The sequence below is a fragment of the Salvelinus fontinalis genome, chromosome 11, assembly GCF_029448725.1.
Source record: "Salvelinus fontinalis isolate EN_2023a chromosome 11, ASM2944872v1, whole genome shotgun sequence".
In the NCBI taxonomy this organism is placed as follows: domain Eukaryota; kingdom Metazoa; phylum Chordata; class Actinopteri; order Salmoniformes; family Salmonidae; genus Salvelinus; species Salvelinus fontinalis.
The window spans coordinates 29385126-29412868 of record NC_074675.1 but is presented as its reverse complement, the minus strand read 5'-3'; the positions used below and the strand labels follow the sequence as shown (position 1 = coordinate 29412868).

At 43.3% G+C, this 27743-nt stretch overlaps 3 protein-coding genes across 11 annotated transcripts in view; 1 reads left to right on the top strand and 2 right to left on the bottom strand.

Annotated features, from left to right (window-relative positions):
* The window catches only part of LOC129865463 (GRB10-interacting GYF protein 1-like), a 42693-nt gene extending 32335 nt beyond the window's left edge, over nt 1–10358 (bottom strand). For 3 of the 7 annotated variants that reach the window (XM_055938282.1, XM_055938287.1, XM_055938288.1), the window contains exons 1-2: nt 9854–10357; nt 698–2722 (exon numbers count right to left, since the gene is read on the bottom strand). In XM_055938282.1, the coding sequence (XP_055794257.1) occupies nt 698–732 (35 nt within the window). In that variant the 5' untranslated portion in view covers nt 733–2722; nt 9854–10357. Of the gene's footprint in view, nt 1–697; nt 2723–9853 lie in introns of all 7 variants that reach the window. The other 4 variants (XM_055938285.1, XM_055938284.1, XM_055938283.1 and 1 more) reach the window with 4 other exon arrangements.
* A 338-nt stretch (nt 10359–10696) lies between these two features.
* On the top strand, nt 10697–12366 carry LOC129865468 (ribonuclease P protein subunit p20-like). The gene is made up of 2 exons (XM_055938296.1): nt 10697–10814; nt 11098–12366. Exon 2 carries the CDS (start codon nt 11141–11143, stop codon nt 11606–11608), a length of 468 nt encoding a protein of 155 aa, XP_055794271.1. The 5' UTR covers nt 10697–10814; nt 11098–11140; the 3' UTR covers nt 11609–12366.
* A 1155-nt stretch (nt 12367–13521) lies between these two features.
* Nucleotides 13522–27710, bottom strand: LOC129865467 (erythropoietin-like). 3 transcript variants are annotated; one of them, XM_055938295.1, is made up of 5 exons: nt 27225–27710; nt 16197–16327; nt 15926–16012; nt 15604–15768; nt 13522–14532 (listed from the first exon to the last, which is right to left on the bottom strand). In XM_055938295.1, the coding sequence occupies exons 1-5, from the start codon at nt 27238–27240 to the stop codon at nt 14377–14379; spliced, it is 555 nt and encodes a 184-aa protein (XP_055794270.1). In that variant the 5' UTR covers nt 27241–27710; the 3' UTR covers nt 13522–14376. The 3 variants fall into 3 exon arrangements, with proteins under 3 accessions (XP_055794270.1, XP_055794269.1, XP_055794268.1); XM_055938294.1 differs by lacking the exon at nt 27225–27710 and adding an exon at nt 26748–27203 and having other exon boundaries at nt 13522–14529; XM_055938293.1 differs by lacking the exon at nt 27225–27710 and adding an exon at nt 26748–27198.
* Nucleotides 27711–27743: the final 33 nt, after the last annotated feature.

Below are 27743 nucleotides of genomic sequence, written 5' to 3'. Positions count from 1 at the left end.
GTAGGAATGCTGATCTAGGATCTGTCCACTCCATATAGTCCAATGTTATTCGTTATGATCTAAAAGACAAAACTGATCCTGGATCAGGGGCGGCAGGGTAGCCTAGTGGTTAGAGCGTTGGGCTAGTAACCGAAAGGTTGCAAGTTCAAATCCCCGAGCTGACAAGGTACAAATCTGTCGTTCTGCCCCTGAACAAGGCAGTTAACCCACTGTTCCTAGGCCGTCATTGAAAAATAAGACTTTGTTCTTAACTGACTTGCCTAGTTAAATAGAGGTTAAATGTAAGTCGCTCTGGATAAGAGCGTCTGCTAAATGACTTAAATGTAAATGGATCAGCACGTCTACTTTGAGACTCTTTGTGGATACGGTCCCTGGTGGTCGGTGGAGCACCAAAATGCACACGGCACAGCAGCCAGCCAGTAGTCAGTCTATGAAAAAGGTGTCCAACCACTGGCCTGCTACCAAACCAAGGCCTTACCCCTCCCTCCTCAAATGAATCTCCACACAAACATTTACTGAGGGCTCAGCAGCCAGGAGAGGAGGAAATGGACAGAATAGAAGGAGAAGAGGAGCAAGAGGGTAAGGGAAGGAATGGATTTTTTAAAGCCTGTTCAGTACGGAATAGAAAGTGGTAAGAACAGAGCAGCAAGAGAGGAAGAGAGGTAGATGGACAGAAGTGTTCAAGAAGAAAAGTTACCATTCTGGGCCGAAGTTAAGTGTCTCAGCAGTCATATTCCTCACGTCTTTACAGAGCTGAGTATCTGGAAACAGGAGCAAGAAAAGGATTCATCTATGAGTGACACACACACACACCGCGGTTTCCATTAGCCGGGAATCGCTGGCTTTTGGATGATAATTTTTTTGTTGTCAAAAGCCGATAAATGAAATTGCCGTTGGCCAATTGTCCGGAAAAAGAGAAACTACATTTCAAAAATCACATTGCGAAATAAAGCTTTTTAACCTATTCATTGATGGAAATACATCTGACTGGTCATGCTTATCAATCTATAAGGTATTTTGCATAATTTAGTGGAATTAAATTGCCGCGTGTACAGAATATTCGGTATGGATTTTATTTATTCATCACACGCGTACAGCATACAGATACAGAGCGTTTGAACCGAAAACCTGTCAGGCAGCGCGAGAGCTGCTGCTACAGCGTCTCAAACAGTACACGTCACCCACCACTTTGCGATGAGCTGGAGGCAGTGTGCATTTTGAGAACGTATACTTAGTTGTTTGAAACCGGAACGTTTTACTGCATATTATGAAGCATGTTTTACCTTGCTTCAGAGTAGCCTAGCCAAAATCTGACCATATCTGTGGAGTGGAGGAAACTATTTTATTATAAACTTTCTTTCGTTGTCCAGTAGCCAAATGCACAATCCTAGTCATATAGATGGATTAGCTGACAATATGACTAAAACGATGGGCGCTCTTTCTAAATTTCAAATGGATATTTTCACATGACAATGATCGAGATACAAAGATGTTATTATAACATGAAATTAAACTGTCCCATGAAAATGAAAACCATAACTGGCATGCAGAACCGTATACATGGGAAGATAGATTGGCATTCCACATGAGAAAGTTTACCGACTCCTCGTGTAGCCTGTTACCTGGAACATCAGGAGAATAACGGCAGAATCTGGGAAAGCCAGTAGGAGCGGGAGGATGGTCGGGACAGGTTCAGTTTTTTTCTTCTTCTGGTTATCTTGATCTCTGGCTCCCTCTTAAGTAATTTGTGTGTAATTTCATCAAATAGTGAGCTTCAAGCATCAGACAAGCTCTACACATATATAGCTGATTTGATTAAAAACACACATAGGGTGTGTATATATGGAAAAATACACATTCGAACACAGGACTTTCGGTTGACCAAAATTATTTGTAGTCGGGGACAGCCCTACATCATTACATCCTCGACTTGCATGTTCTGTTGAATTACCCTAATCTGTCATTCTGAGCACCGTGGGTGGACGCCCTAATCAGGTTACGGGTCCAGTAAAGTTCTCAAATGTCTGGTAAATTAAAATGCTGCCGGTCAAATGTCCAGTGCCACATTTTCCTGACGGAAACCCTGACACACACCAACTAACAAATGCCATGCTCGCGCACACACCACACACACACACACACACACAGGTCTTACCCTGTCCAGAAGAGTGGACCAGGCTGGACTTCGCTGGACCAGGCTAGGACTGGCTTAGTTAGGCTTAGAAGGCTGAGTGAGAAGGCTGAGTGGTGCTTACACAGCTGTGGTAACAGAGCTCCCCAATACACACAGAGATAGAGAATAGCTGCCTGTTTCAGGTGTGTATAGGGGATAGAGTACTGGTATGGATATGAGGACAGTTTGGAAGAAGCCTCTGCTCACAGCTGGAAAAAGTCGTAAAAATAAAAACAAGAAACTGGAATAATCCGAAAACGAGTTGATGAAACAAACAAAATAAAATACTCGATAGTAACAATAATGATTACGACAACAGCAGTAATATCACATTTGACATGAAAAAAAATGACGATTATTCTCGGTTTAAATCAAAAACCCAGGGGAAAACAGAACAGGCTGCTGGAACAGCTGCCAGGAGCAGACGCGACTCTCTCCCTCCTTCTCTCCCTCTTTTCTCTCTTGTCGTTCTCTCTCCGACTGAAACGTGGCTTGACTGGCCCGCTAGGTGTCGACACCTTTGATTCCTGTCCACCTCCCTTCAAACTGCTGTGAACAACAAGAAAAGATAAAGAGAGTGAACGATAGCAAGTAGAGAGAAACAGACAGAGAAACAAAACACACCCAGTCACCGCTTGGCAGACAGGCAATCTATGTAGTTGAATTTGTGTGTTGGAACGACACATTCTTTAATGCAGTTTGGACTGCTTAGAGAGAGTGTTGATAGAGTCAACTTGTTTAAGCATTTAACATTATTTCACATGTCTTTTTCCGTAGAATAAGACGGCTACTGCAGCCTTCCACTGAGAACGTTTGTGTTTATTCATGTCCACTTGATGCAAATTAATAATCAACATTGCAAGAGCTTTGCAATCAATAATAACCATCAATAATAATTCACTTAGTCAACAACTTTCCATGTTTACAGAATGTGCGCCCCCAGTGACTAATACAAAAGTGATGACACCCTTTTGCAAAAACAATGCACCTGGTTGGAGACGGTACCTGCAAACGTCATGGCAACAACAATATCCAAGCAACAGAATGCCACCCCTAGGCTTTGCAGTAAAAACAGACACCCAACAGACAGACACCTATGAGCCTGCATCCCATAGAATTTGAAAAGCCCCTCAGACTATAGAAACCTGGTCAGGTGATTGTAATTCTATGGCTTCTCCTCTTCTAGAGATGCACAGCTAAGAATAGGTGGACTAGCAGCTAATTAAATAATTCCAGGGATGTGCATGTCTCCTTTCATGAACGATTCGATATGCATTTAGAAACAGTGGCTCCGATACAGGAATGATATGTTTTAGTTTGAAACAATGCAGTAAGAGTCGGTTTGATTAGAGGCACGAATTAATGCAATTCGGCTCGATGCACTAACATTTTCCATTTTAAAATAGTGTCTGCTGCTGACGAGAGCTCAGGAGCTGGGCCTCTCTGAGCTGGATCTGTCTGAGATAACTTCTCTAAACTGAGTGGCTATTTGTTAGTGTGCATGTATGTAGGTACCTGAGCCATAGGGCACAGAGCAGCTACCACCCCACTAACAGATTAGGGGTAGGAACAATTTACGCGTTTTGTCCCCCCACTTTTTATCTGAAATCACCAACAACAACTGATTAACTTCTCATTTTCACAGATAAAAACGTTGTGAGCTAGTACTATGACAATATTTATCTTTGGAAATTAGCATGGCATTTAGCCAATTAATATAATGCAGCTTTGGATTTTACCGCCGTCTCAAAAGCAAATGGTTAAAATCGTTTGTAATTTTACGGAGTTTCTCTGTCTCTCAAAAGAAAAAGATTGCTGTTCATGTAAAAATGACCAATTACACTGACTGTTTAAAGCAAAACTACCGAAACTATTTCTTATTGTGAACCTGAACAATCGAAAACGCCAATAAGCAGCTGGATACGAGTCGCGTCCACTCCGGTAGGCTACAAAACTCCGGTTAAAAAAAATATTTAAAAAACTTCTACAGCGCATTTGCTAACAATAAGTTGAGTGACAAGCAAATTATTAAAACCTATGACTTGACACTGTGAAAGCCATTTTACAAGCATCTGAATGCTGACGGTGCCATGCAGATGTACAAATATCCTATTAGAACAGCGATAGAGTTGCTCGTGCCAACGATAGGTAGGCCTATCTCCCCCACTATGTGCACAGTTGTTATTCTGAGAGTCACATGCACAAGAGTTCTATAGGATAGACTCCTGAACTGAAGGAGAGGACGCATCAGTCACAACAGATGAGGTATTTTCGTAATAAAACAAAACACTTGGAGCGGGAACTGATTCATATCGGTGAATCTTACAACCATACATAATTCATCTATAAAAAGGGTATTGACACAGAAAAAGGCCCCTACCTACACAAAACAACATATTAACAATAAGCAGAATGAAGCAGACAACAACAACAAAAAAAATCCTAGATAAAGTTGAAATATGATTATGGAAAACAGGCAATTCCACACCAGGATAGCCCAAAAATATTTTCGGCCCTTTTTAGACCCACATGCCTCCAGTAAGACCATATGATCTGTGAACCATACATGATACAAACAGTTTGCTATCATTCTATTTTTAGTGTGCTCTAAAATATAGAGTATGTCTACATTCTGAAATAAAAAAATGTTCACAATATTTTATTCAACATTAAAAATATGAACATCTCAAAAGTAACCTTTTTTATTTTTGTGATATTTTGTTTGGAACAATATACCTCTTCAACCAAGTCAGCTTTCCAGAGTAGGATCTCTGGTACTTGGGAAGATGACCCATTTTATACATAGATATTGCCATTATATGTCATTAACCAATCACAGACGTCCATTAGGATAGCACATGAAGCAAATCAGAGTTCCCTTTGAATCCATATTCCCTCGCACTGTGTTGGTGTTGCTCATAACTTCAAAAGTAGCAGAGAGCCCACTCTGGAAATGTGATGTACTTGTAGAGTATATTGTGCCAAACCATGTGTTAAAATTAACTAAATCAACAAGGGTACTTTTGAGATATTCATTTTAATGTTTTTTATTGTTTGTATTTATCAAGGATTCCCATCAGCTTCTTCCAATGCAGCAGATAATGTTGTTGGACCCTAGGAAGAGTAAGGCAGTTAAATACAATTTTAAATATTACATGACATTACATTTTTTAACACATTAAGTGTGTGCCCTCAGGACACTACTCTACTACCACATACAGTTCATTCGGAAAGTATTCAGACTCCTTAACTTTCAGAATTTTGTTACATTACAGCCTTATTCTAAAATGGATTAAAATTGTTCCCCCCCTCATCTACACACAATACCCCATAATGACAAAGCAAAAACTGTTTTTTTATACAATTTTAAATATCACATTTACATAAGTATTCACACCCTTTACTCAGTACTTTGTTGAAGCACTTTTGAAAGCGATTACAGCCTCGAGTCTTCTTGAGTATGACGCTACAAGCTTGGCACACCAGTATTTGGGGAGTTTATCACATTCTTCTCTGCAGATCCTCTAAAGCTCTGTCAGGTTGTGTCGCAGCCATCCGCGACCGGAAGACCCATGAGGCCGGTGAACAATTGGCCCAGCATCGTCCGGGTTGGGGGAGGGTATGGCTGGCCGGGATGTCCTTGTCCCATCGCACTCTAGCGACACCTGTGGCGGGCCAGGCGCATGCACTCTGACAAGGTCAACAGTTCTACATTGTTTCCTCATTCCTCATTCCGACTCATTCATGCGGCTGGCCTCCGGGTTAAGTGAGCAGTGTGTCAAGAAGCAGTGCAGCTTGGCAGGGTCGTGTTTCAGAGGATGCATGGCTCTCGACCTTCGCCTCTCCTGAGTCCGTAGGGGAGTTGCAGCGATGGGAAAAGACTAACTACCAATTGGATATCATGAAATTGTGGGGGGAAAGTACACACGGGATGAAGTCCGGGATCTGGCTGAGCTACTCAAGGACATTGAGACTTGTCCCGAAGCCACTCCTGCGTTCTCTTACTGTGTGCTTAGGGTCGTTGTCCTGTTGGAAGGTGAACCGTCATCCCAGTCTGAGGTCCTGAGCAGGTTTTCATCAAGGATCTCTGTACTTTTCTCTGTTCATCTTTCTATCAATCCTGACTGGCCTCCCAGTCCCTGATGCTGAAAAACACCCCACAGCATGATGCAGCCACCACCATGTGTAACGGCTTTCGTTGGTGGAAGGAGAGGAGGACCAAAATGCAGCGTGGTACGTATCCATAATATCATTTAATCAAGAATGAATACAAAATACAAAAAGAACAAGAGAATAAATGAAAACCGACACAGTCCCGTATGGTGAAAACACTGAAACGGAAAATAACTACCCACAACCCATAGTGGGAAAACAGGCTACCTAAGTATGATTCTCAATCAGAGACAACGATCGACACCTGCCTCTGATTGAGAACCATACTAGGCCAAACACATAGAAATATAACGTACAGAACAAAACATCGAAAAACAACATAGAATGCCCACCCCAACTCACGCCCTGACCAAACTAAAATAAAGACATAAAAAAGGAACTAAGGTCAGAACGTGACACCATGCTTCACCGTAGGAATGGTGCCAGGTTTCCTCCAGACGTGATGCTTGGCATTCAGGCCAAAGAGTTCAATCTTGGTTTCATCAGACCAGAGAAGCTTGTTTCTCATTGTCTGAGAGTCTTTAGGTGCTTTTTGGCAAACTCCAAGCGGGCTGTCATGTGCCTTTTACTGAGTAGTGGCTTCCTTCTGGCCACTCTACCATAAAGGCCTGATTGGTAGAGTGCTGCAGAGATGGTTGCCCTTCTGGAAGATTCTCCTATCTCCACAGAAGAACTCTGGAGCTCTGTCAGAGTGATCATCGGGTTCTTGGTCACCTCCCTGACCAAGGCCCTACTCCACGGATTTCTCAGTTTGGCCGGGCAACCAGCTCTAGGAAGAGTCTTGGTGGCTCCAAACTTCTTCCATTTAAGAATGATGGAGGCCACGGTGTCCTTGGGGTTCTTCAATGTTGCAGACATTTTTTGGTATACTTCCCCAGGTCTGTGCCTCGACACAATCCTGTCTCGCAGCTCTACGGACAATTCTTTCAACCCCAATCAATTGAATTTACCATAGGTGGACTCCCAAATTGTAGAAACATCTCAAGGATGATCAATGGAAACAGGATGCACGTTAGCCACATTGAGTCTCATAGCAAAGGGTCTGAATACTTATGTAAATAAGGTATGTTTTTTAAATTTTTAATACATTTCTAAAAACCTGTTTTTGCATTGTCATTATGGGGTATTGTGTGTAGATTGATTAAATAAACAATTTTCCTCATCAATTTTAGAATAAGGCTGTAACGAAACAAAATGTGAAAAAAGGGAAGGGGTCTGAATACTTTCCAAATGCACTGTATATTCTTGCTTCCCTTACTACTTTAACAGCCTCCATTCTTCTGGGAAGGCTTTCCACTAGATGTTGGAACATTGCTGCAGGGACTTGCTTCCATTCAGCCACAAGAGCATTAGTGAGCTGGGGCACAGATGTTGGGCAATTAGGCCTGGCTCGTAGTCAGCGTTCCAATTCATCCCAAAGGTGTTTGATGGGGTTGAGGTCAGAGCTCTGTGCAGGTCAGTCAAGTTCTTCCACACCAAACTTGACAAACCATTTCTGTATGGACCTCGCTTGTGCATGGGGGCAATTGTCATGCTGAAACAGGAAAGGGCCTCCCCCAAACTTTTGCCACAAAGTTGGATGCACAGAATCGTCTAGAATGTCATTGTACGCTGTAGGGTTAAGACTTCCCTTCACTGGAACTAATGGGGCAAAACCATGAAAAACACCCCCAGACAATATTCCCCCTCTACCAAACTTCACAGTTGGCACTATGCACTTGGCAAGGTAACGTTCTCCTGGCCAGATTCGTTCATGGACTGCCAGATGGCGAAGCGTGATTCATCACTCCAGAGAATACGTTTTCACTGCTACAGAGTCCATTGGCTACAGGCCTTGTTTTTTGTTGTTAAATGTATCCTTTATTTAACTAGGCAAGTCAGGTAAGAACAAATTCTTGTTTACAATGACAGCCTACCGGGGAACCGTGGGTTACCTTCCTTGTTCAGGGGCAGAACGACAGATTTTTACCTTGTCAGCTTGGGATTTGATCCAGCAAACTTTTGGTTATTGGCCCAACACTCTAACCACTCAGCTACACCCCTCCAGGTGACACTTGGCATTGCGCATGGTGATCTTAGGCTTGCTTGTGTGTGACTGCTCAGCCATGGAAACCTATTTCATGAAACTCACGACGAACAGTTCTTGTGCTGACGTTGCTTCCAGAGGCAGTTTGGAACTCGATAGTGAGTGTTGCAACAGAGGACAGATGATTTTATGCACTACGTGCTTCAGCACTCGGTGGTCCCCTCAACTTTTAAAAATACCTAGACCATTGCACGCAAAGACTGGAAGTAGTTACGCAACATATATAATACTAACAAATTAGATCGAGATTAACTTCTCGCTAGCCAGCCAGCTAACCGGCAAAAAGTTAGGGGTAAACAAACAGTGATGTAAGTATGATGGGACAGCTGTACAGTCAGGTTCAGCAGGCCCGGTAACAAATTAGATTGGCAAAATAAATGTCACGTAAATCATTTGTTGTTGTGACAGCCAAGTATATTAATAACGACTTGTGAGACTGCTGAAAACCTTTATTGAAACGACAAAAAAAGTAATCAGTGGTTTGCTTAGGATGCCACCAAAAGTTAGGCTAATTACATGGGAGTAAGGAAGTACCCAACGGCTGTACCCTCTCGGAGCGTGGTCACATTAAGTCACGCCTCGTCGTGTGTATCTATAATATTAGCAAGCTACAATGACAAACACCATGGCCAACCCGTGTACGATGGGTCGGTTTAGGAAATACAGCTAGCTAGTAATGTATAGTGGGATTCAGGTGTTATTTTCAGCTAAATAAAGTAATACATACTATGTACTTGTTGCGGTCTTTAATGCCAGATAACCGATAGTTTTCTTTAAACCATTGTGGCAATTCATTGATTTACTACAGAATCTTGCTTGTCTGGAATTTAGTACCAGCCACCATTGGGCCATGTAACGTTAGTAAGCAACGCGGACAAGACTCGAGTATCAAAAACCTCTATCAGAAAAGGCACGGGACAATTGCTTGAGCTAAAATGTTAAAGAATTGTATTCAAATTGTAGATTATCAATGAACAATTATTTATCCAGCTAATCATATTTCGATGACATAACATTAACAATGAGTAACGTTATCTGGCCGTGTAAGGCATTCGGTTTACATGCAAGGTTCAAATGACACAAGATATGGCGAAGGGGGCGGAGTGTCCGCGTGTGTGAATCAACACACTCCCTTCCTTCGTCAATCGGCCGCCCCTACAACTCTACCCCGCTGCTTACTATGGCCTTCCACAACCCGAGCAAAACAAACCAATAAAACAGAAATGGTAACCAATAATACCGTCGTTCTACGGCTCGCTCAGAGCCCCATCTTGTGAAACACCAATCATTTCATTAGAGAGAATTTAGGCACCGGACTCGCGTTTGTATGGGCCCTCTCAGATTAAAGGGATTTGCTAGCTATGTAACGTTATAGATGACAATGTCAACCATTCACAAATGCTCAAGGAACCATAGCTTACCTTTGAATTAATGTCGTTTATTTTATTATTTTTTAAATACGTTTTGTTGTGTACAATCTTCGGTTTTAATTCATATGCATTGGTTTCCTTTCTCTTTCTGCAAACATCCTCCTCCAACAGAATGGTACTGATACTCTCATGAAGTCGTGCTCAATATTTGATTTATTTACCCCCTCTCCTACGGTCGCTGCGTGTTGATGTCTAGTCGAGAAGTCTGCTCCTTACTCTTGTTGTTTGTGTTTTTAGAGAAAGATGGCCGCCCTACTCACACCACGTGACGTAACATTGACTTGTGTTACGAGTTGTTTGCTAATGTTAGCTCGTTATGCTATTTTCAGACCAACCATCCCACACTTGCACAGCATGTATAACTTATAATAAAATAATGATTTTCAATTAGGCTGAATCTAATGCATTTTAGCGTGCTCGCAGGCGGTTGTCGTGGTATGTCCGTAATCGAGCCACATACGTCAACACTGCACTTCACTTGGGTTGTTTACAGGGGGTGGGCGTTGTAACAACAGGGGTGTAATCATTATGCAGATTATGTTGCAACCCGTTTACTCCAAACGGAAAACGTAAACGACAGTTTATATTGGTCAAATTCAGTTCGTTCCGTTTGTGCTTTGTTTCCGTTTTGTTTCTAAACAGTAAACTGTTTCCGTAATGAATACGCCCCTTTTACTATTATCACGGCTATTAAATTTAACCATTATATTTAAAAAGTAGCTCTGGTCAGACTGCAAATATACGTTTTTATTTATCCAGTAATCAGAGGGTGGCGCAGCACTGTATTTGATATGTCTTTTCATAATATTAACTGATGGACGAGAACGTTTTCGTTTTGATTACTTCCGGGGCACCTCTGTGTATCCAGAAGTTCACAAACCTCTCAGTTTGTGATTTCCCCAGCACGATAGAGACAACATTTGAATAATTTGGTTGCAAACCGTGGTTGGAGGTACAGTCTGATTGCTTTCACGTTCTTATTTTATCATAACGTTAACTACATTTGTTTGGAGTGACACATTTTAGCACAGAGTGTGTGACGGTTAAATTACATTACGTTCCAATCTAGATAACGTTAGCTAGCTACCAGTCGACCTCCCTGGTATTTGAGTATTTCAGAACCTTCAGTAAATTGGCTAAGCAGTATATTTGCTGTCTGAAGGATGATTGTGTTGATCTTCCGTTCTTGTCATTGACATTTCCTTTCCTGTTGTTTTTGCCTCCTATTACTGCAGTGCTCCATTCCACCCTTCCCTGTTTCTGACTGACTCAATCGTGATGACAGAACCACACAGCCCTATCTCTGCCTCCGTCCCCCAGACAACCCCAGGCATCATCATGCCCCCAGCCGACGGCAGCGGCACAGCGGTGGAGATGGACCCTGTGGAGTACACACTCCGCAAGCGTCTCCCCAGGAAGCTGCCCAAGCGCCGCAACGACGTGTACGTCAACATGAAGACAGACTTCCGGGCCCAGTTGGCCCGCTGCCAGAAGCTGCTGGAGGGAGGAGGCCACAGGGAGATCTGCGTCCATGGTCTGGGCCTGGCCATCAACAGGGCCATCAACATCGCCCTGCAGCTCCAGGCCAGCAGCCAGGGGGCACTACAGCTGGCGGCCAACACGTCTACAGTAGAGCTGGTGGACGATCTGGAGCCTGAGGACCCGGACGAGGCGGGGGAGCCCATGACACGCACTCGGAATAATTCGGCTATTCATATCAAAGTGTTCTACCCAGACCCACAGTGACCCGAAACGCATCACCATCAGTCCTAGCTTGGATATGGCTAGCTACCTCCATTGTCATGGTGTCTGTAATATAGTAATGGAGGCTAGTCATACAGGGTGTATCTCACCTGGTTAATCCCGCCGGCTATCCTAACCCTCTGCGGTGGCTGTTATCCAGATGTGGGTAATAATGAGAAGTGTCTATGAACTGAGCTGATTTCAGAGCTTTTGGAAGCTCTTTCTCAGCTTTGTCATTTTGTTATGCATGTCAGTCAGAGCAGTGTATTTGTTAGTATCGAGATGTGACGTTTCATGCCATCATTTCCAATCCCTCACTGCCTGATATTTTTTTTGAAACTCCCATATGAAATGGGACAGACCACACTAAGGCTGCATTTACACAGGCAGCCCAATTTCTGATATTTTTTTGACCAATCACATCAGATATTTTCGCATCAGCTCTTTTCAGAATGGATCTGATTGGTCTTAAGACCTTACATAAAACCTTGTCGATTTTTTTTAAGTGTAAACACTGAATATTAGTTGACTATGGGAATTAAATAATATTTTTTTGTAATTTGCTGGTCAGATTTAAGTTGACCAACTATATATGCAATTATGCATTTTACCTACCAATGCCATACATCGACATCCAAACTCTGTCAAGTCAGTAAATGTTCGTTTTTTTACGTCATACAAATTTATGTTTTTTGCTTCAGTATTTGAATGTATATACAGTATTTATTGTACATGTGTAATAAAATAAGAAAAGTACAGAAGTTTTTTTTCATGAAACATTAAGTGTTAAACTGACAATCATCCAGTCATTTCTGCAGTTAGTAACAGTGAATAGCCACTAGGTGGCATTCGAATGCTTCTTTCGTGCACTGCTTACACTACTCAATATATATTTTTTACCTTTATTTAACTAGGCAAGTCATTCTTATTTTCAATGACGGCCTAGGAACAGTGGATTAACTGCCTTGTTCAGGAGCAGAACGATAGATTTTTACCTTGTCAGCTTGGGGATTCAATCTAGCAACCTTTCGGTTACTAGTCCAACGCTCTAACCACTAGGCTACCTGCATATTAAGGTGTGTTTTTTTACACTCAGTTTATATGTTGATAAGCAACTGCTTGCTTAGGTTAGGTTTAGAATACGGGTAATGGTTAAGTTTAGGGTTAGAGCTAGGGTTAGTAGATAGATAGTTGAAATGTTACTTGTAGTCTGTAGATAGTCCATCTTTAGATGCTCTACAGACTATCCAAATAAAGTGTTACCCATGGCTTTCTTTCCAACCCACAGATACATCTACAGGAGACAGGACAACAAAAGGGATGCAATTATCACACAGACAAACAAACTTCCTCTTGCCTTTTTTTCATCCATCCTTTTTTTAAATGAGAGAATAATATTTTGTATTTAAATACCAAATGGCACTATGATAGAGGGGGCAAAACATGTACAAATATCCGTTCAAACATCTGCGCTTTGACTGTAAGACGTTCAAATGAGAAGCAAAACAACCCAGGAGAACAAATCTAATCCCAAAAGTGAAAGCATCCACAACGTCAGCGACTCCCAACGGTTCCCAGGATTCGGGTTGATTGGCTGCTGGTTGAAGGAAGGAGGAAGAGAGACAAAACAGGCGTGCAGGATGTTCATCATAAGAGCCAATCAATATTTTCCCTGGCAGTCTTGCTATCTGCGTCGAAGCTCTGGTTGAGCACTGGTCTGCATAAGCCAGACACTGATAATCAGAGCATAGCTTCAGAGTTCTCACGTAAGCCCTTTCTTCCTCTCTCAATTGTTTCCTCCTTCAACCCGACTGAACCTCCGCTTCTGTCTCTAGTCCGTTCAATAGGGTTAGAAGAGTTGTATAAAACTGTCATTCACACAGATATTTTCTCGCACATACATACAGTACATACAGTTCATACAAACACACAGATCATTTATTCTATGAAGGGTAACAGACAGCAGTGAACAGTTGGATATTGACGTATACAAATATCTTTACAACATGGTTCAGTGGCGTTATATAGTGATTATGATTAACCGCTGGAGCCCAACAGCGGTCTCTAGTTCATAGTTACAGTATATCTCTCAGAATACTTTCGCCATGACAGTGAGTCGAGCTTAAATGTAGAACTATAAATAAGTAATTACAAAAGCAATATAAAATTCATTTAAGGACACTAATAAACAGCAGTTGGAAAAGTGTTGTGTGTTAAGACTGAGGCGGGCGGGTGATGTTTGAAGAGTTTGTGGGATAGGCTAGGCCTCCTCCTCCTGGACTTTGACAGGCTGTCAATGCTGTCAGTCAGGTACAGTGCAGAACAACTCCAACAAGGTGTCATCAGGTGCAATCCCCGTGGATTGTCCAGTGCTTGGCGGTGAGAACTCACAGTCCATGCTAAAACACACAGGCACACACTCATGCTAAAACACACAGGCAAGCACACACACACACACACACACACACACACACACACAGTACTGAAGAGCCGTAGAGCAGTGCATTATATGGGCCCCATTCGTTGTTGAATTCTTCACCACATTCCTCCCTCATGTCAATCTTCACAAGGTGCTACCTGCTCTTGTTCTTTTAAAGGTCCAATAGGAACTATTCTGTCCACATAGCTTCATTCTCTCCTGTGAGGATCTGGTCCACACACTCTCCTCTTTTAGACTTCTACCTGGCAACAAGCAGGGTCAATCGTGTAAGAGCCCGCCCCCCTGCCAGAGGGAGCTCCAATCAGTTCAGCCCTGCCTTGGAGAGCCCCAATCAGCTGCTACCCTGGTGGCAGATGGGTGCGTTGGACAGCAAGAGGTGCACCTTGCCTCGCAGGAAGTTAACGTGGACCTGGAGGAGCTCTGAAGCAGACGACACCCGCCATGTCTCCCCACCTCCAGCCACTCCCCCTGCTGGAGGGGTGTACTCCTGACAGGAAGAAAAAAAACACAGCGATGTGAAGGATCCAAGAGAAATCTTCATGTTATCCTAGTGCCCTCAAACTCAACTCTAAACCTCGAAGCAAGTTCCACTGCTTTTTAAAATAGTTTAATCAGGCACTGATTTAGACTTGGGATACCAGGTGGGTGTAAATCATTATCGGGTACAACAGAAAAACAGCAGGCTCTGGACCTCGTAGGGTAAGAGTTGAATACCCATGTCCTAGTACTTGGGAAGTGAACAGGCTGGAGATGAGTTGACTAATCCAAAATGTAATTTGACACAAAGATCCAGACGATTCAGTAAGCAGGGGTCTGATTACCATCACTTTTATAGTTACTTCATAATCCCTGTTACGTGTAAGCCATTACTACCTAACCCTGATAGTGCATATCAGCAGTAGGCCTATTTCACCAGGGTACAAGCCTTGGGCGATGTTTGTTTGATGTCTCTACTAAGAAACCTCTCAGTGGCCCTTGAGCCTGAATGTACAGATGGAGTGACTGGAGCGCCGTTTGTCTTTCCATGGCCTTGGCGTGTACCCAGTGAACTCTGCCTGCCTGTCAGTGACCTCACTGGTGGAAGCGATTGTGGTTGTTGTAATTTCTGCTACTATCTAAGAACCAGCCCCACTGGCGAGGGATTTCTTCGAATTTCTCAGACATGACAGTTCTTTACAGCGCGTATGACACAACCATACAGCCCCCCTTCCCCTCTTCCCCCCTTCCCTCCACTAGCAAGCTCTACAGTGTGGGAATAGTAGTAACTGAGTCACAGGTTAAACCTTGCGTGTCTGTAGGAATGCATCTGCCTGGACAGGGCCCTAAGTGAACTAAAGATAGCGAACATTCCTATTCTTGTCTCCAATAGCAACATCGATAAGTCATTCAATAATAACTACAATGAAATGGTGGGAATTACAGCCCTGATTGATTACCTGTTCACCTGTTTGCCTGACAGTTATTTTACCTCAATATTCACCACTCTGTCCTCATGCCACAACCTCACTCTGCCATTGACCTTTGCCCTTTGAACCCTGACCTCTGTGACCTAGCTCACCTGGATGTTGAGGCTGCGCAGCACCTGTCCGATGCTGAAGATGTTTCTGAGGCTGTTGTCTATGTGGCTGTGCAGCGCTGTGTTGGTGACGGAGGTTCGTAGCGAGCCGATGGCCTGGTTTAACAGCCACAGGCCAGACTGAACCTCCTGAGCTTGCTCCAGTGCCTACAGAATCCCACACAGACATAGTTCACCAGTTGACCAGAGCCATGTGATTTAGGTTGAAACCTCAATGGCCAAACTCTCTCTTTCTATGACTCTACAATGGGATAACAGTAGAGAGAGAGAGAAAGAGAGAGAGGGTGAGACTGTTGTTACTCACATTTTTCCTCTCCCAGACGTTGAAGTCTACTTTGGTTTGGGGAACAGTGACGGGCTCTGCAAGACCACGTCCTTCTTTACATGCCAGCTGAGAGAGGGATCAGAGGGGGGTGGATGGAGAAGAGAAACGGGGCAAGGAAACATGGATAGATTAGAAGACAGATGGAGAAATGTGACTAAATGACTATTACTCTGACTATCTCTGTAAATAGCACCAGCTCATGGCCATCAAGAGGCCAGACCAGATGTGGATGTGGTGTGTAATGTCACACCATGGCTGCCTCAGCATCTCTGGCCTCTTCAATGAAGTGTTTTAGGACCCGCGGGTCACAGATCGGACGCAGGGGGTTAGATAGCCCTGGTTTGGTCCACTCCAACAGCATCAGCAGAAAGGCAAAGAGTCCTACACACACACACACACACACACACACACACACACACACACACACACACACACACACACACACACAGGGGCATCAGAAAACACATTCTCAACACCCATAACCAATTATTAACAATATGTAGCGTAACACCCATACACAATAGGGCAAACGTTATCGAAGGGGTAGGGGCTAAGGATGGATTTGAGCTTGGGCAATTAACTAGGTATAGACTGCATGGGTAAGTATAAACATGATGGGTCAAATGCAATTCTGAACTGGCACAAGTATTGGCCACAAGCGGGACTCGGGATGTCGTATCCTTACACAAGGAGCTCCAACTACTTGTGCTGGTGCAAAGAATGACACATTTTCTTTCTTTATGTATATAATTAATAGCTGTAGCTAGACATTTTTTATTTATTTGTATTTTTTACTTTTACCCATTTTTCTCCCCATTTTCGTTATATCCAATTGGTGTTCACTGTCACGATCGTCTTCGGGTGAAAGAGAGGATCAAGGCGCAGCGTGATATAAATACATCATGTATTTATTTAAGCAAGACGAATAACACTAAAACAAACGACCGTGAAGCTATACAAGCAACTAAGTGCAGACACTGGCAACTTACACATAGACAATCACCCACAACCTACCTAATGACTATGGCTGCCTAAATATGGCTCTCAATCAGAGACAACGATAGACAGCTGTCTCTAATTGAGAACCAATCTAGGCAACCATAGACTTACATAAACACCTACAATGAACACAACCCCATGAACTCTACAAACACCCCCTAGACAATACAAAGACCCTAGACGAGACAAAAACACACAAACATCCCCCATGTCACACCCTGACCTAACTAAAATAATAAAGATAACAAAGATACCTAAGGCCAGGGCGTGACAGTTTACAGTCTTGTCCCGTCGCTGCAACTCCCCTACGGACTCTGGAGAGGCGAAGGTCGAGAGCCATGCATCCTCTGAAACACAACCCTGCCAAGCCGCACTGCTTCTGGAAACACTGCTCGCTTAACCCGGAAGCCAGCCGCACCAATGTGTCGGAGGAAAAACCGTCTAGCTGGCGACCGAATTCAGCTTGCAGGCGCCCAGCCTGCCACAAGGAGTCGCTAGACCGCGATGGGACAAGGAAATCCCGGCTGGCCAAACCCTCTCCCAACCCAGACGATGCTGGGCCAATTGTGCGCCGCCTCATGGGTCTCCCGGTCACGGCTGGCTGTGACACAGCCTGGGATCAAATCCGGGTCTCTACTGACGCCTAAAGAGCAGTGCCACTCGGGAGGCCGTGACTTGGCATTTAAACTCAGTGGCGTGTATTCAGGGGTGCCAAGGGAAGCCAGGCTTCCCCCAAAAAATGGACCAAGAAAAAAATACAAAAACATGTAAAACAATTTATCTTTTGTCTCTGTGTTTTCATGATTTTCCTTCAATTCCAAGAGGCTGAATGTGTCTCACCGGAAAATTCATCCAAGCGAGCGAAACTGTGGCTAGCTAGCTAGCTAAAATTGTCCATTTCCTAAATTAGCCATGGAAGAAGATAGGGATTTGGATTTGTGGTTTTACTCAATTCTCCGTACTGGCCAATGATTATAACGATGATTCTGATCCAACCATAAATAGGAATTCATGAATAGGAATGTATGAACATTGTGCCCCTGGACTGAGAGGGTGGACGTTCAACATGTAGCTAGATGTACAGTGCAATCGGAAAGTATTCAGACCCCTTGACTTGTTCCACATTTTGTTACATTACAGCCTTATTCTAAAATGTATTAAATATTTTTTACCACCATCAATCTATACACAATACCCCATACTGACCAAGCGAAAACACGTTTTTAGACATTTTCGCAAATGTTTTAAACAGAAAAAACAGAAAAAACCTATTTCCATAAGTATTCAGACCCTTTGCTATAAGAATCGAAATTCAGCTCAGGTGCATTCTGTTTCCATTGATCATCCTTGAGATGTTTATATAACTTGATTGAAATCCACCTGTGGTAAGTTCAATTGATTGGACATTATTTGGAAAGGCACAAACCTGTCTATATAAGATCCCACAGTTGACAGTGCATGTCAGAACAAAAACCAAGCCATGAGGATCAAGGAATTGTTCGTAGAGCTTCGAGATAGGTTTGTGTCGAGGCACAGATCGTGGGAAGGGTGCAAAAAAATGTCTGCAGCATTGAAGGTCCCCAAGAACACAGTGGCCTCCATCATTCTTAAATGGAAGAAGTTTGGAACCACCAAGACTCTTCCTAGCGCTGGCCGTCCGGCCAAACTGAGCAATCGGGGGAGAAGGGCCTTAGTCAGGGAGGTAATCAAGAACCCGATGGTCACTCTGACAGAGCTCCAGAGTTCCTCTGTGGAGATGGGAGAACCTTCCAGAAGGACAACCATCTCTGTTGCACTCCACCAATCAGGCCTTTATGGTAGAGTAGCCAGACGGAGGCCACTCCTCAGTAAAAGGCACATGACAGCCCACCTAGAGTTTGCCAAAAGGCACCTAAAGACTCTCAGACCATGAGAAACAATATTCTCTGGTCTGATGAAACCAAGATTGAACTCTTTGGCCTGAATGCCAAGCGTCACGTCTGGAGAAAACCTGGTACCATCCCTATGGTGAAGAATGGTGGTGGCAGCATCATGCTGTGGGGATGTTTTCAGCGGCAGGGTCTGGGAGACTAGTCAGGATCGAGGGAAAGATGAACGAAGAAAGTACAGAGAGATCCTTGATGAAAACCTGCTCCAGAGCGCTCAGGACCTCAGCCTGGGACGAAGGTTCACCTTCCAACAGGACAACGACCCTAAGCCAAGACAATGCAGGAGTGGTTTCAGGACCAGTCTCTGAATGTCCTTGAGTGGCCCAGCCAGAGCCCGAAGTTGAACCCGATTGAACATCTCTGGAGAGACCTGAAAATAGCTGTGCAGCGACGCTCCCCATCCAACCTGACAGCGCTTGAGAAGATCTGCAGAGAAGAATGGGAGAAGCTAATGTTGCACATGAAAGGAAGTTAGGCTAGCGAGCAAGCATTTTAGCCAGGTAGCCTAGGACAACAAAAAATAAAAGCGTGTACCGTATGACAGAGTAATAGACCATTTCGTCAACATGATGATGTCATTGGCGTTTCTCTGCAAGTAGGGTGAGACGACATGTTTTTTCTACTTGCACAAACGCACACACACACAAACACAAATCAGAACCATGGACAGCCAGATTATATTTAGCTTATGTTGATTGGACTAAATCTTTTTTATATATATTTTAGTTGTCACTGTATTAGACTAAGCATTGGTGATTTGATGATGTTGAAATTCTGAAGTTGAAATGGTGCTTGAATAGTGGAGGCAGTTCCTGTTTTCTTTGCGACTTGCGGTAACTCTCTGTGGTTCTAAATCAATAGTTGTTTAGTGGTCCGAAAAATGTCGGGAAACATTAACTTGCTTGACCATGATGTAGGTCATGTTGCATGCAATATGCTTTTGTGGACTTCGCCAGACAGAGGGTCCTCTCCAGTTTTGTGATGAAACAAAGGTGTGGTTCAATTTATTCTGCCACTGTGTATTTGTATTGTCTGGGCCTTAGGCCTATATATCACGGTTGTGATATGAACTAGCAGGTTATAGAACAAACAACGTAATTATCACAACTTGTATCTTGTAATATGGCTTTTTTTCCTGGCTTGGCTTCCCCAGTGATTTTACCCACGCACTGCTACTGTTTAAACTACATTATCATGAAATAAATGCCATTTACTTGGAGCTATGCTAGCCTATGCATGTGAGTGTCATCCTCTCTCTACCCAGCCCACTCTGGCTATATTCATCTCTCATAATTCTGTCTACATCCCTTTATCCCAAATCAAGTCCTTTTCCCTGTCTCCCATCGTCTGTAGCATCCCCTCCTCCATCTCCTTGCCCCATATTTTGAGCCCATCTCCTAGTCCTTTGCGAACCCCTCTGAATCTCTGAACCTATGAAGAACACACGAACCAGTCCCACAGGTTAGTCCTCAGTCAACCGAATCCTTTGACATCTGAACTGTTGTTTCCGGCTCTGGCCGTAATACTGTGCCACAGACTGGACACTGTACAGTAGCTATGCTCTCCACAGCTTGCTTCTACTACTGTTCCATTCAGTTCATTTAATTCACACTGTAGAAGAATGACGCTTTGAATTGGGAGTTACTTGGTACACCTGACTTGCAAGCAAGGCAATAGGTCTTGCCTGTTTGGGATCCGTCATCCAGAACATGAGATCAGACGTGGCCCTGGACACACACGGAGTGGCTCGCATTCCACGAGGTTCCATGTCTATCAGGCAGCACCATGCTACTGTACAGAGCACATAACAGTGCTTTTGTGGATATCTGCGGTCTACGTATTACTGAACTTCACGCATAATGGGGTCCTGCGTGTTCTTAGTGTGGGAGACGTGTGGTATTTCTAGTGACAGCCTGGTAAAAATGGACTCAGCGGGCCTTTCCATACATTCAGTCTGCAGGGCACTTCTCCTAGTGCAAACCGTTCCATATGAATAGTGGTAACCCCTATGGGTTACACTGACAGCTCTATGGAGTTGTTCCACACTGCTGCAGGTCATTTGGACATCCCCGTTGAATGAGCTCTTTCACTGCAGCCTGACTGCGTGACGCAGTGAGATGCTACGGATTACAGACAGCCCTCCAAGCCTTATGCCAGGTCAGACACTGGATACCTCCGCAGCTGTTTCCCAGGGACGATTTTGTTGTGGTTTTCAGCCCAATGTTAGCCAATTATTTGGGTTTGGGCATTTTATACATAGAGAGTTGGCTTATCAAGCAAGATGTCTGTTTTGAACAATGAATGAGTATAAGTGACCTGCGTTCCACCAGATGATGTGCTGCGTAGCCCATTGATGTTTTTGTATTGATTCATATTTAATCCATTTTGGCTGTGGGATGGCTGGAGCCCCTTTGAATTAAGAGACAGGGATTCACAGAGGCAACCTTTTACCCCCTCTTACAACCTGACACGTAGGATGCTTCACCCTGACACGTAGGATGCTTCACCCTGACACGTAGGATGCTTCACCCTGACACGTAGGATACTTCCCCCTGACACGTAGGATGCTTCACCCTGACACGTAGGATACTCCACCCTGATACGTAGGATGCTTCACCCTGACACGTAGGATGCTTCACCCTGACACGTAGGATGCTTCACCCTGACACGTAGGATGTTTCACCCTGACACGTAGGATGCTTCACCCTGACACGCAGGATGCTTCACCCTGACACGTAGGATGCTTCACCCTGACACGCAGGATGCTTCACCCTGACACGTAGGATACTTCACCCTGACACGTAGGATACTTCACCCTGACACGTAGGATGCTTCACCCTGACACGCAGGATGCTTCACCCTGACACGTAGGATACTTCACCCTGACACGTAGGATGCTTCACCCTGACACGTAGGATGTTTCACCCTGACACGTAGGATGCTTCACCCTGACACGCAGGATGCTTCACCCTGACACGTAGGATGCTTCACCCTGACACGCAGGATGCTTCACCCTGACACGTAGGATACTTCACCCTGACACGTAGGATGCTTCACCCTGACACGTAGGATGCTTCACCCTGACAAGTAGGATGCTTCACCCTGACACGTAGGATACTTCACCCTGACACGTAGGATGTTTCACCCTGACACGTAGGATAATTCACCCTGACACGTAGGATACTTCACCCTGACACGTAGGATACTTCACCCTGACACGTAGGATACTTCACCCTGACACGTAGGATGTTTCACCCTGACACGTAGGATACTTCACCCTGACACGTAGGATGTGTTTGGGTGTACAGCACCAGACCACGTCCGCCTGGTAGGCTACCAACCCTGGGGGCTTCTCAAAGAACCTCTTTATATTGTCTGTCTGTGTTGTCCCACTGTGCTAGAATTGAGCCAGCTGTAAGCACTGGCTTATCTGCGTCGGCTCTCCATCCACCCCCTCACCACCTACTGGAACCTCACACTGGCCCCGTGGAGATGAGAAACTCAACCTTTATTCAGTCCAATGTCCAAAGCCACAGAGACGAAAGTCCTGCGATCCATTGTGACATAGCTACGCAGCTCTGAGTCCACTTCCTCTTCCAATTAAAATGTGGTTCGGTCAAAATAATGACTAACTTTTGCTGACATATGATGGGACTCCCTGGGTGGGGGTCCCTGGGCAAGAAAAGTTTGAAGACCCCTGTTCTAGAACACTGATGTGCGGACGTGAACATGTTTTTGGACTGATAAGCATTTAAGCCAGCAGCAGTAGTGTGTGTGTGTGTGTGTGTGTGTGTGTGTGTGTGTGTGTGTGTGTGTGTGTGTGTGTGTGTGTGTGTGTGTGTGTGTGTGTGTGTGTGTGCGTGCGTGCGTGCGTGCGTGCGTGCGTGCGTGCGTGCGTGCGTGTGTGTGTGTGTGTGCATGCGGGGTTGTCTGTGTGTGTGAAGTATACAGATAAACCTATGCAGTATACACATATGTTTAACCCCTTCCAGGTACTTAGGGAGTAGTGACACAATGTAATGACAGGACAAAGTAAAGTATTAATTGCACTATAACCTTACACCTCATTCCATTCTGAGAGGTTGTGGGTGAAAGGAGCATAACTGACCTCATTTAGGGCGGTATGTCCAAATACCACACCCTTCTATCACTCTGTACAACAAGTTGACAGAGTGACCTTTGCCATTGCCTACGTGTGAAGGTGAAGGAGAGTGTGTGCACTCACTTACTAACTCACTCTCAGACTCCCTCACTGGGTGACTCGGCAATACTGACCAATAGTCTACGCTGCATGTCTGCCAGCCACGAGCTGAGCACCGGGACTCTGAGTCCAGGAAGTTGGACAAATGTAAAGGTAACAGGACCAGTGCCAACAGCACCAAATGCCAAGATTTGACTTCTATTTTTTGCCTTTCTATGGTCTAGTTCTGTGCTGTGCACTGATTATGCACCTTGGCAAGCACCAGACTTAAAGTGTGGCAGATTAATCTCCCAAAGGTCACCTAGCTGTCACGGATGCTTTTATTCCAAATTCAATCAACGCTTGACGTTTAATCATTCAAATGACTTCTACACGACCTTGGTTTATTCTCAAGGTGAACTCAGCACTTCAATCCAATTGGGAAGAGTGACAGAGAAATGATGTATAATGACAAACTACACTGGCAGCCTTTTCTCTTAGACTCTTAGTCTAAGATGAATGCACTAACTGTAAGTCACTCTGGATAAGAGCATCTGCAAATTGTAAATGAATGTGAAACGTTTTGAGTAATCAGCAAGCAGGTCACACTGATATGACATCATTTCCTGTGAGGAATCCCAATGTAATGCAATGTCAAAGGGTGGAATCCTGAACTTCCTCTGTGGAAATCAATTTTCTGCTAAATGATCCTTTGAGAAATGTAAAGTCATCGCATTCTAACATTAATCAGCATTAACTAGAAGCCTGACTTCCTCGCTGCCTCAACATTGCAGAGTCATGCTACAGTTAACTAACAGGAAACACATCCATTTCCTTATTCATGGTAAGTAAATAGCCTTGCCAGAGCCAGAACGGCACATAGGACAGGAGCCTCACTCTCCTGTTAGCGTGAGGCATCTTGATGTACAAGCACACCCCCTGGTATATCGCAGGGCAGGGCCTTACCCCCAATCCATCAGCTCAACCTTCCAATCTCAGAGAGGAAACTGTAACCAAAAGGCTACTGACTTGGTTGGTACTCATGGTATGGTGAAGGGTAAAAAAGTACTCACATATGAATTTGTTAACCATGAGGCTTTTGATCATCGTGAGTGGCTCTTTTCTATTCAAAACTTTGGAAGCATTCAACTTTCCATCTGAAATAATAGAATTCATAAAAATATTATATAAATATCCTAAAGCAAAAAATACACAAATAATACATTATCTAATAAAATTGCTTTAGAAAGAGCCATGAGACAGGGATGTCCTCTCCCCTCTCCTGTTTGCACTGGCAATTGAACCGCATGCAGAAATAATTAGACAGGACCCACAGATTTAGGGGCATGTAGAACTTTCCTATTCATTCCATGAGTTTTATTTTCCCATATGAAGTATGTTATGGCCTAGTATACTTTTTTAAAGAATGTCTTCGGTGGGGTAATTGGTATTACCGAAAATATATATAAAAACTTTGGGAGCCACGTCATTCCAAAGAGGTTTATTCTACCTGTAAGGTTTATGCTGAGATTCTTCCATTTAGATCTGCTTTCACGTTGTTGAGTAACAGGATTAGGCTATCTTTATAGATTTGTTGCTTGTTGTCACTTATCAAGCATCCTATTTCATATTTTTTGTGGTCCACTTAGGGGATTGCTGTAGCTCATGCGTTATTATTTTTCTTTTTACTATATCCTGAGATTTTTGAGTATTACGCAAATATTTTTAACAAGGGGGCATTAAGTTTTCAATATTAGTCAGGTGTATCAGGAGATCGTCATGAATATAAACTAAAATAAGTTTAGTTTGTATTCATGTTTACCAATACCTGTTACATTTGAATCTGAGGGTGGTTTTAACTTTCTAGTCTTGGAATTGTATCAATTTGCCACCCAAGCTTTTACTTGCAACATATAGTTAAATGCACTAAAGAGGAACAATGGGTATATATTGAAGATGCCATGGACATCCCCAGAATCCTTTCAGGTGTCTGTTTTCAAAGGATGGAGCTAAGAACATTAACAACCTCATAGTTAAGAACACTATAACAAGATGGGAAAAAGTTAAATGGAATCGACAAAAACCAATATCACTCACTAAAAAGCACACCCCTATGGAACAATCATTGGATAGCTTTTCAGAATTCACAGATAAATTGGCCTGGAAAACTAAAAGCATAGAAACCATAAAGTATATGGTAATAGTAAATACAATTATTTCCACGACAGAAGTCAGAAACTCATATGATTGGTAAGATTTACAAAACCTTGCAGAGATCCTATCCAACTGACAATCTCTTAAAATCTATTTCTAAACTATTGGAACAAAATTACAGTTAGCAACATTTTTAATCCAGTATAAACTAATGTATAGAATGTATCATACAATTGACAAATTTCACAAATTCTGCAGCACACTAGCAGAGTCATGTCTTAAGTGTAAAACTAACAATGACTCAATAATTAATGCCTTCTTAGAGTGCTATAAAGTCCGAAAGTCATGGGCAGAGTTAGGATGCTGGCTGTCAGAAGTTTTACAATGTAAATGTACTTTTTATCTGTCTATATGCATATTTCAAGACATGGCATAGCCTATGAGGTTCGGTGAGATACCCAATGGGTTGGACAATATTATTTTTGTCACTTACATTACCAGTCAAAAGTTTGGGCACACCTACTCATTCAATAGTTTTTCTTTATTTTTACTATTTTCTACACTGTGTAAGGGCTATTTGACCAAGAAGGAGAGTGATGGAGTGCTGCATCAGATGACCTGGCCTCCACAATCTCCCGACCTCAACCGAATTGAGATGGTTTGGGATGAGTTGGACTGCAGAGTGAAGGAAAAGCAGCCAACAAGTGCTCAGAATATGTGGGAACTCCTTCAAGACGGTTGGAAAAGCATTCCAGGTGAAGCTGGTTGAGAGAATGCCAAGAGATTGCAAAACTGTCATCAAGGCATAGGGTGGCTACTTTGAAGAATCTCAAATCTCAAATATAACTTGATTTGTTTAACACTTTTTTGGTTACTACATGATTCCGTGTTATTTCATAGTTTTGATGTCTTCACTATTATTCTACAATGTAGAAAATAGTAAAAATAAGGAAAACCCTGGAATGAGTAGGTGTGTACAAAGTTTTGACTAGCACTGTACAGTATATTGAAGAAGCTATTACTTAAATGCTGGAAGTCAAATGATACTCTAAGGTTAAGACAATGGAATAATCAAATGCTTCATTATTTAAATATGTATTGGAATTAGATTTTTTTTCCAAATTATTTTCTTAGTGATCCCCAATCAAGTGCAACATGGTAGTTGTACCAGCATGCAGCTTCAAATTCAATACTGAAACTTGTGTGGCTCAGGGAGACGTGCGTAATTCTCTCCACTGAGCTGGAACCGCGGGGATAAAGCTTCTCCATGCTTCGCCTCATTAGGCTAATAATTCGGAGACTTTACGCATGCAGGCTAGCTCAGTTGAGCTCTTCGCTGTGTCAAAACCTCTATGTAAAAATAAACTACTTTTACTATAATTAACTTCCACTAGCTCACTGCTCACATCACGTGGACATCGAAATGCTCACAAAACACTTATACATTACTTGGGCTACATAGCTAATTATTATTCCGAAAATGTGGATATATTATCTTATTTCGGTTATAATATACCAAGTAATTATAAAACGGTCTTACCTCTACTTGAATTGTGGAACATTTGCAAAGCAGTGCGGCATCGTTTAAACACATCGCGCGAAATAATCAAATATGTTCACACACTCCTCAACAGGTGTTGCAAAGGACATCCGTCAATTTAATCCCAACCATGCCCAGAGCACTTGTCCGCATTCTCCAGACGCGGCATGTGGAGAGTTTAGTGCTGCGTGCATCTCCCGGTCAGAGCCAAATGCAGTAGCCCCCGGCTCCTAATCGGAGCAAGGATATATCAGGCTTTGTTTGCATCACTGATTTTGGCAACCCGCTAAAACGTTTATTTACCCCTCCTCCGCAATGCGATAAAACGATTCAGCCGATAGGGACGACCACACACTCTTTACGCACCAACACAGACAAGAGCAATAAACCATCAACTCAGGTCATCCTTTGCCAAACCATTAAAATATTCAACCCCAGGAGAAAAACACTAAAGCATTAGGACTACTAGTTACTCACTGGGTGGTAACTCCATATCGGAATCCGCATAGTCCCTCACAGGATCCTCGCTGTTTCGTCTATATACACAATTAATTGCAACCGAAGCTCTTTTATGGATTTGTCTGCACTTATCCGGTAGTTGTTTCTACAACTGATCCGTTAGATTTTTGTTATTGATGACAATGAAAATAAAGTTGCATTGTCCTGTGATGACTATCTGAACGACTTCCGCTGTTATGGGTCCATTTTTTTTATTTGATTGTCATCCAAATAATATCCATGTTTTCAAACAATAGTCCCCAAATGTAGCCTAAATCACGTCTCAAAGAAGCAAGAAGGGACCTCCCATTCACTCATTATCTATGAATAATCCCCTGTACACGCCACTTGGCTGACTACAATTTCTACAGAAATTACATTGTAAACAATGGATCAAATACTCCTAATTTTTGATTCACTGGACACAGTGACATCCTTTGTAATCCTGGTATGCAAGTGTACCAGAAGTGCCGGTGTGCCTTGGTGCGCTCACAGACC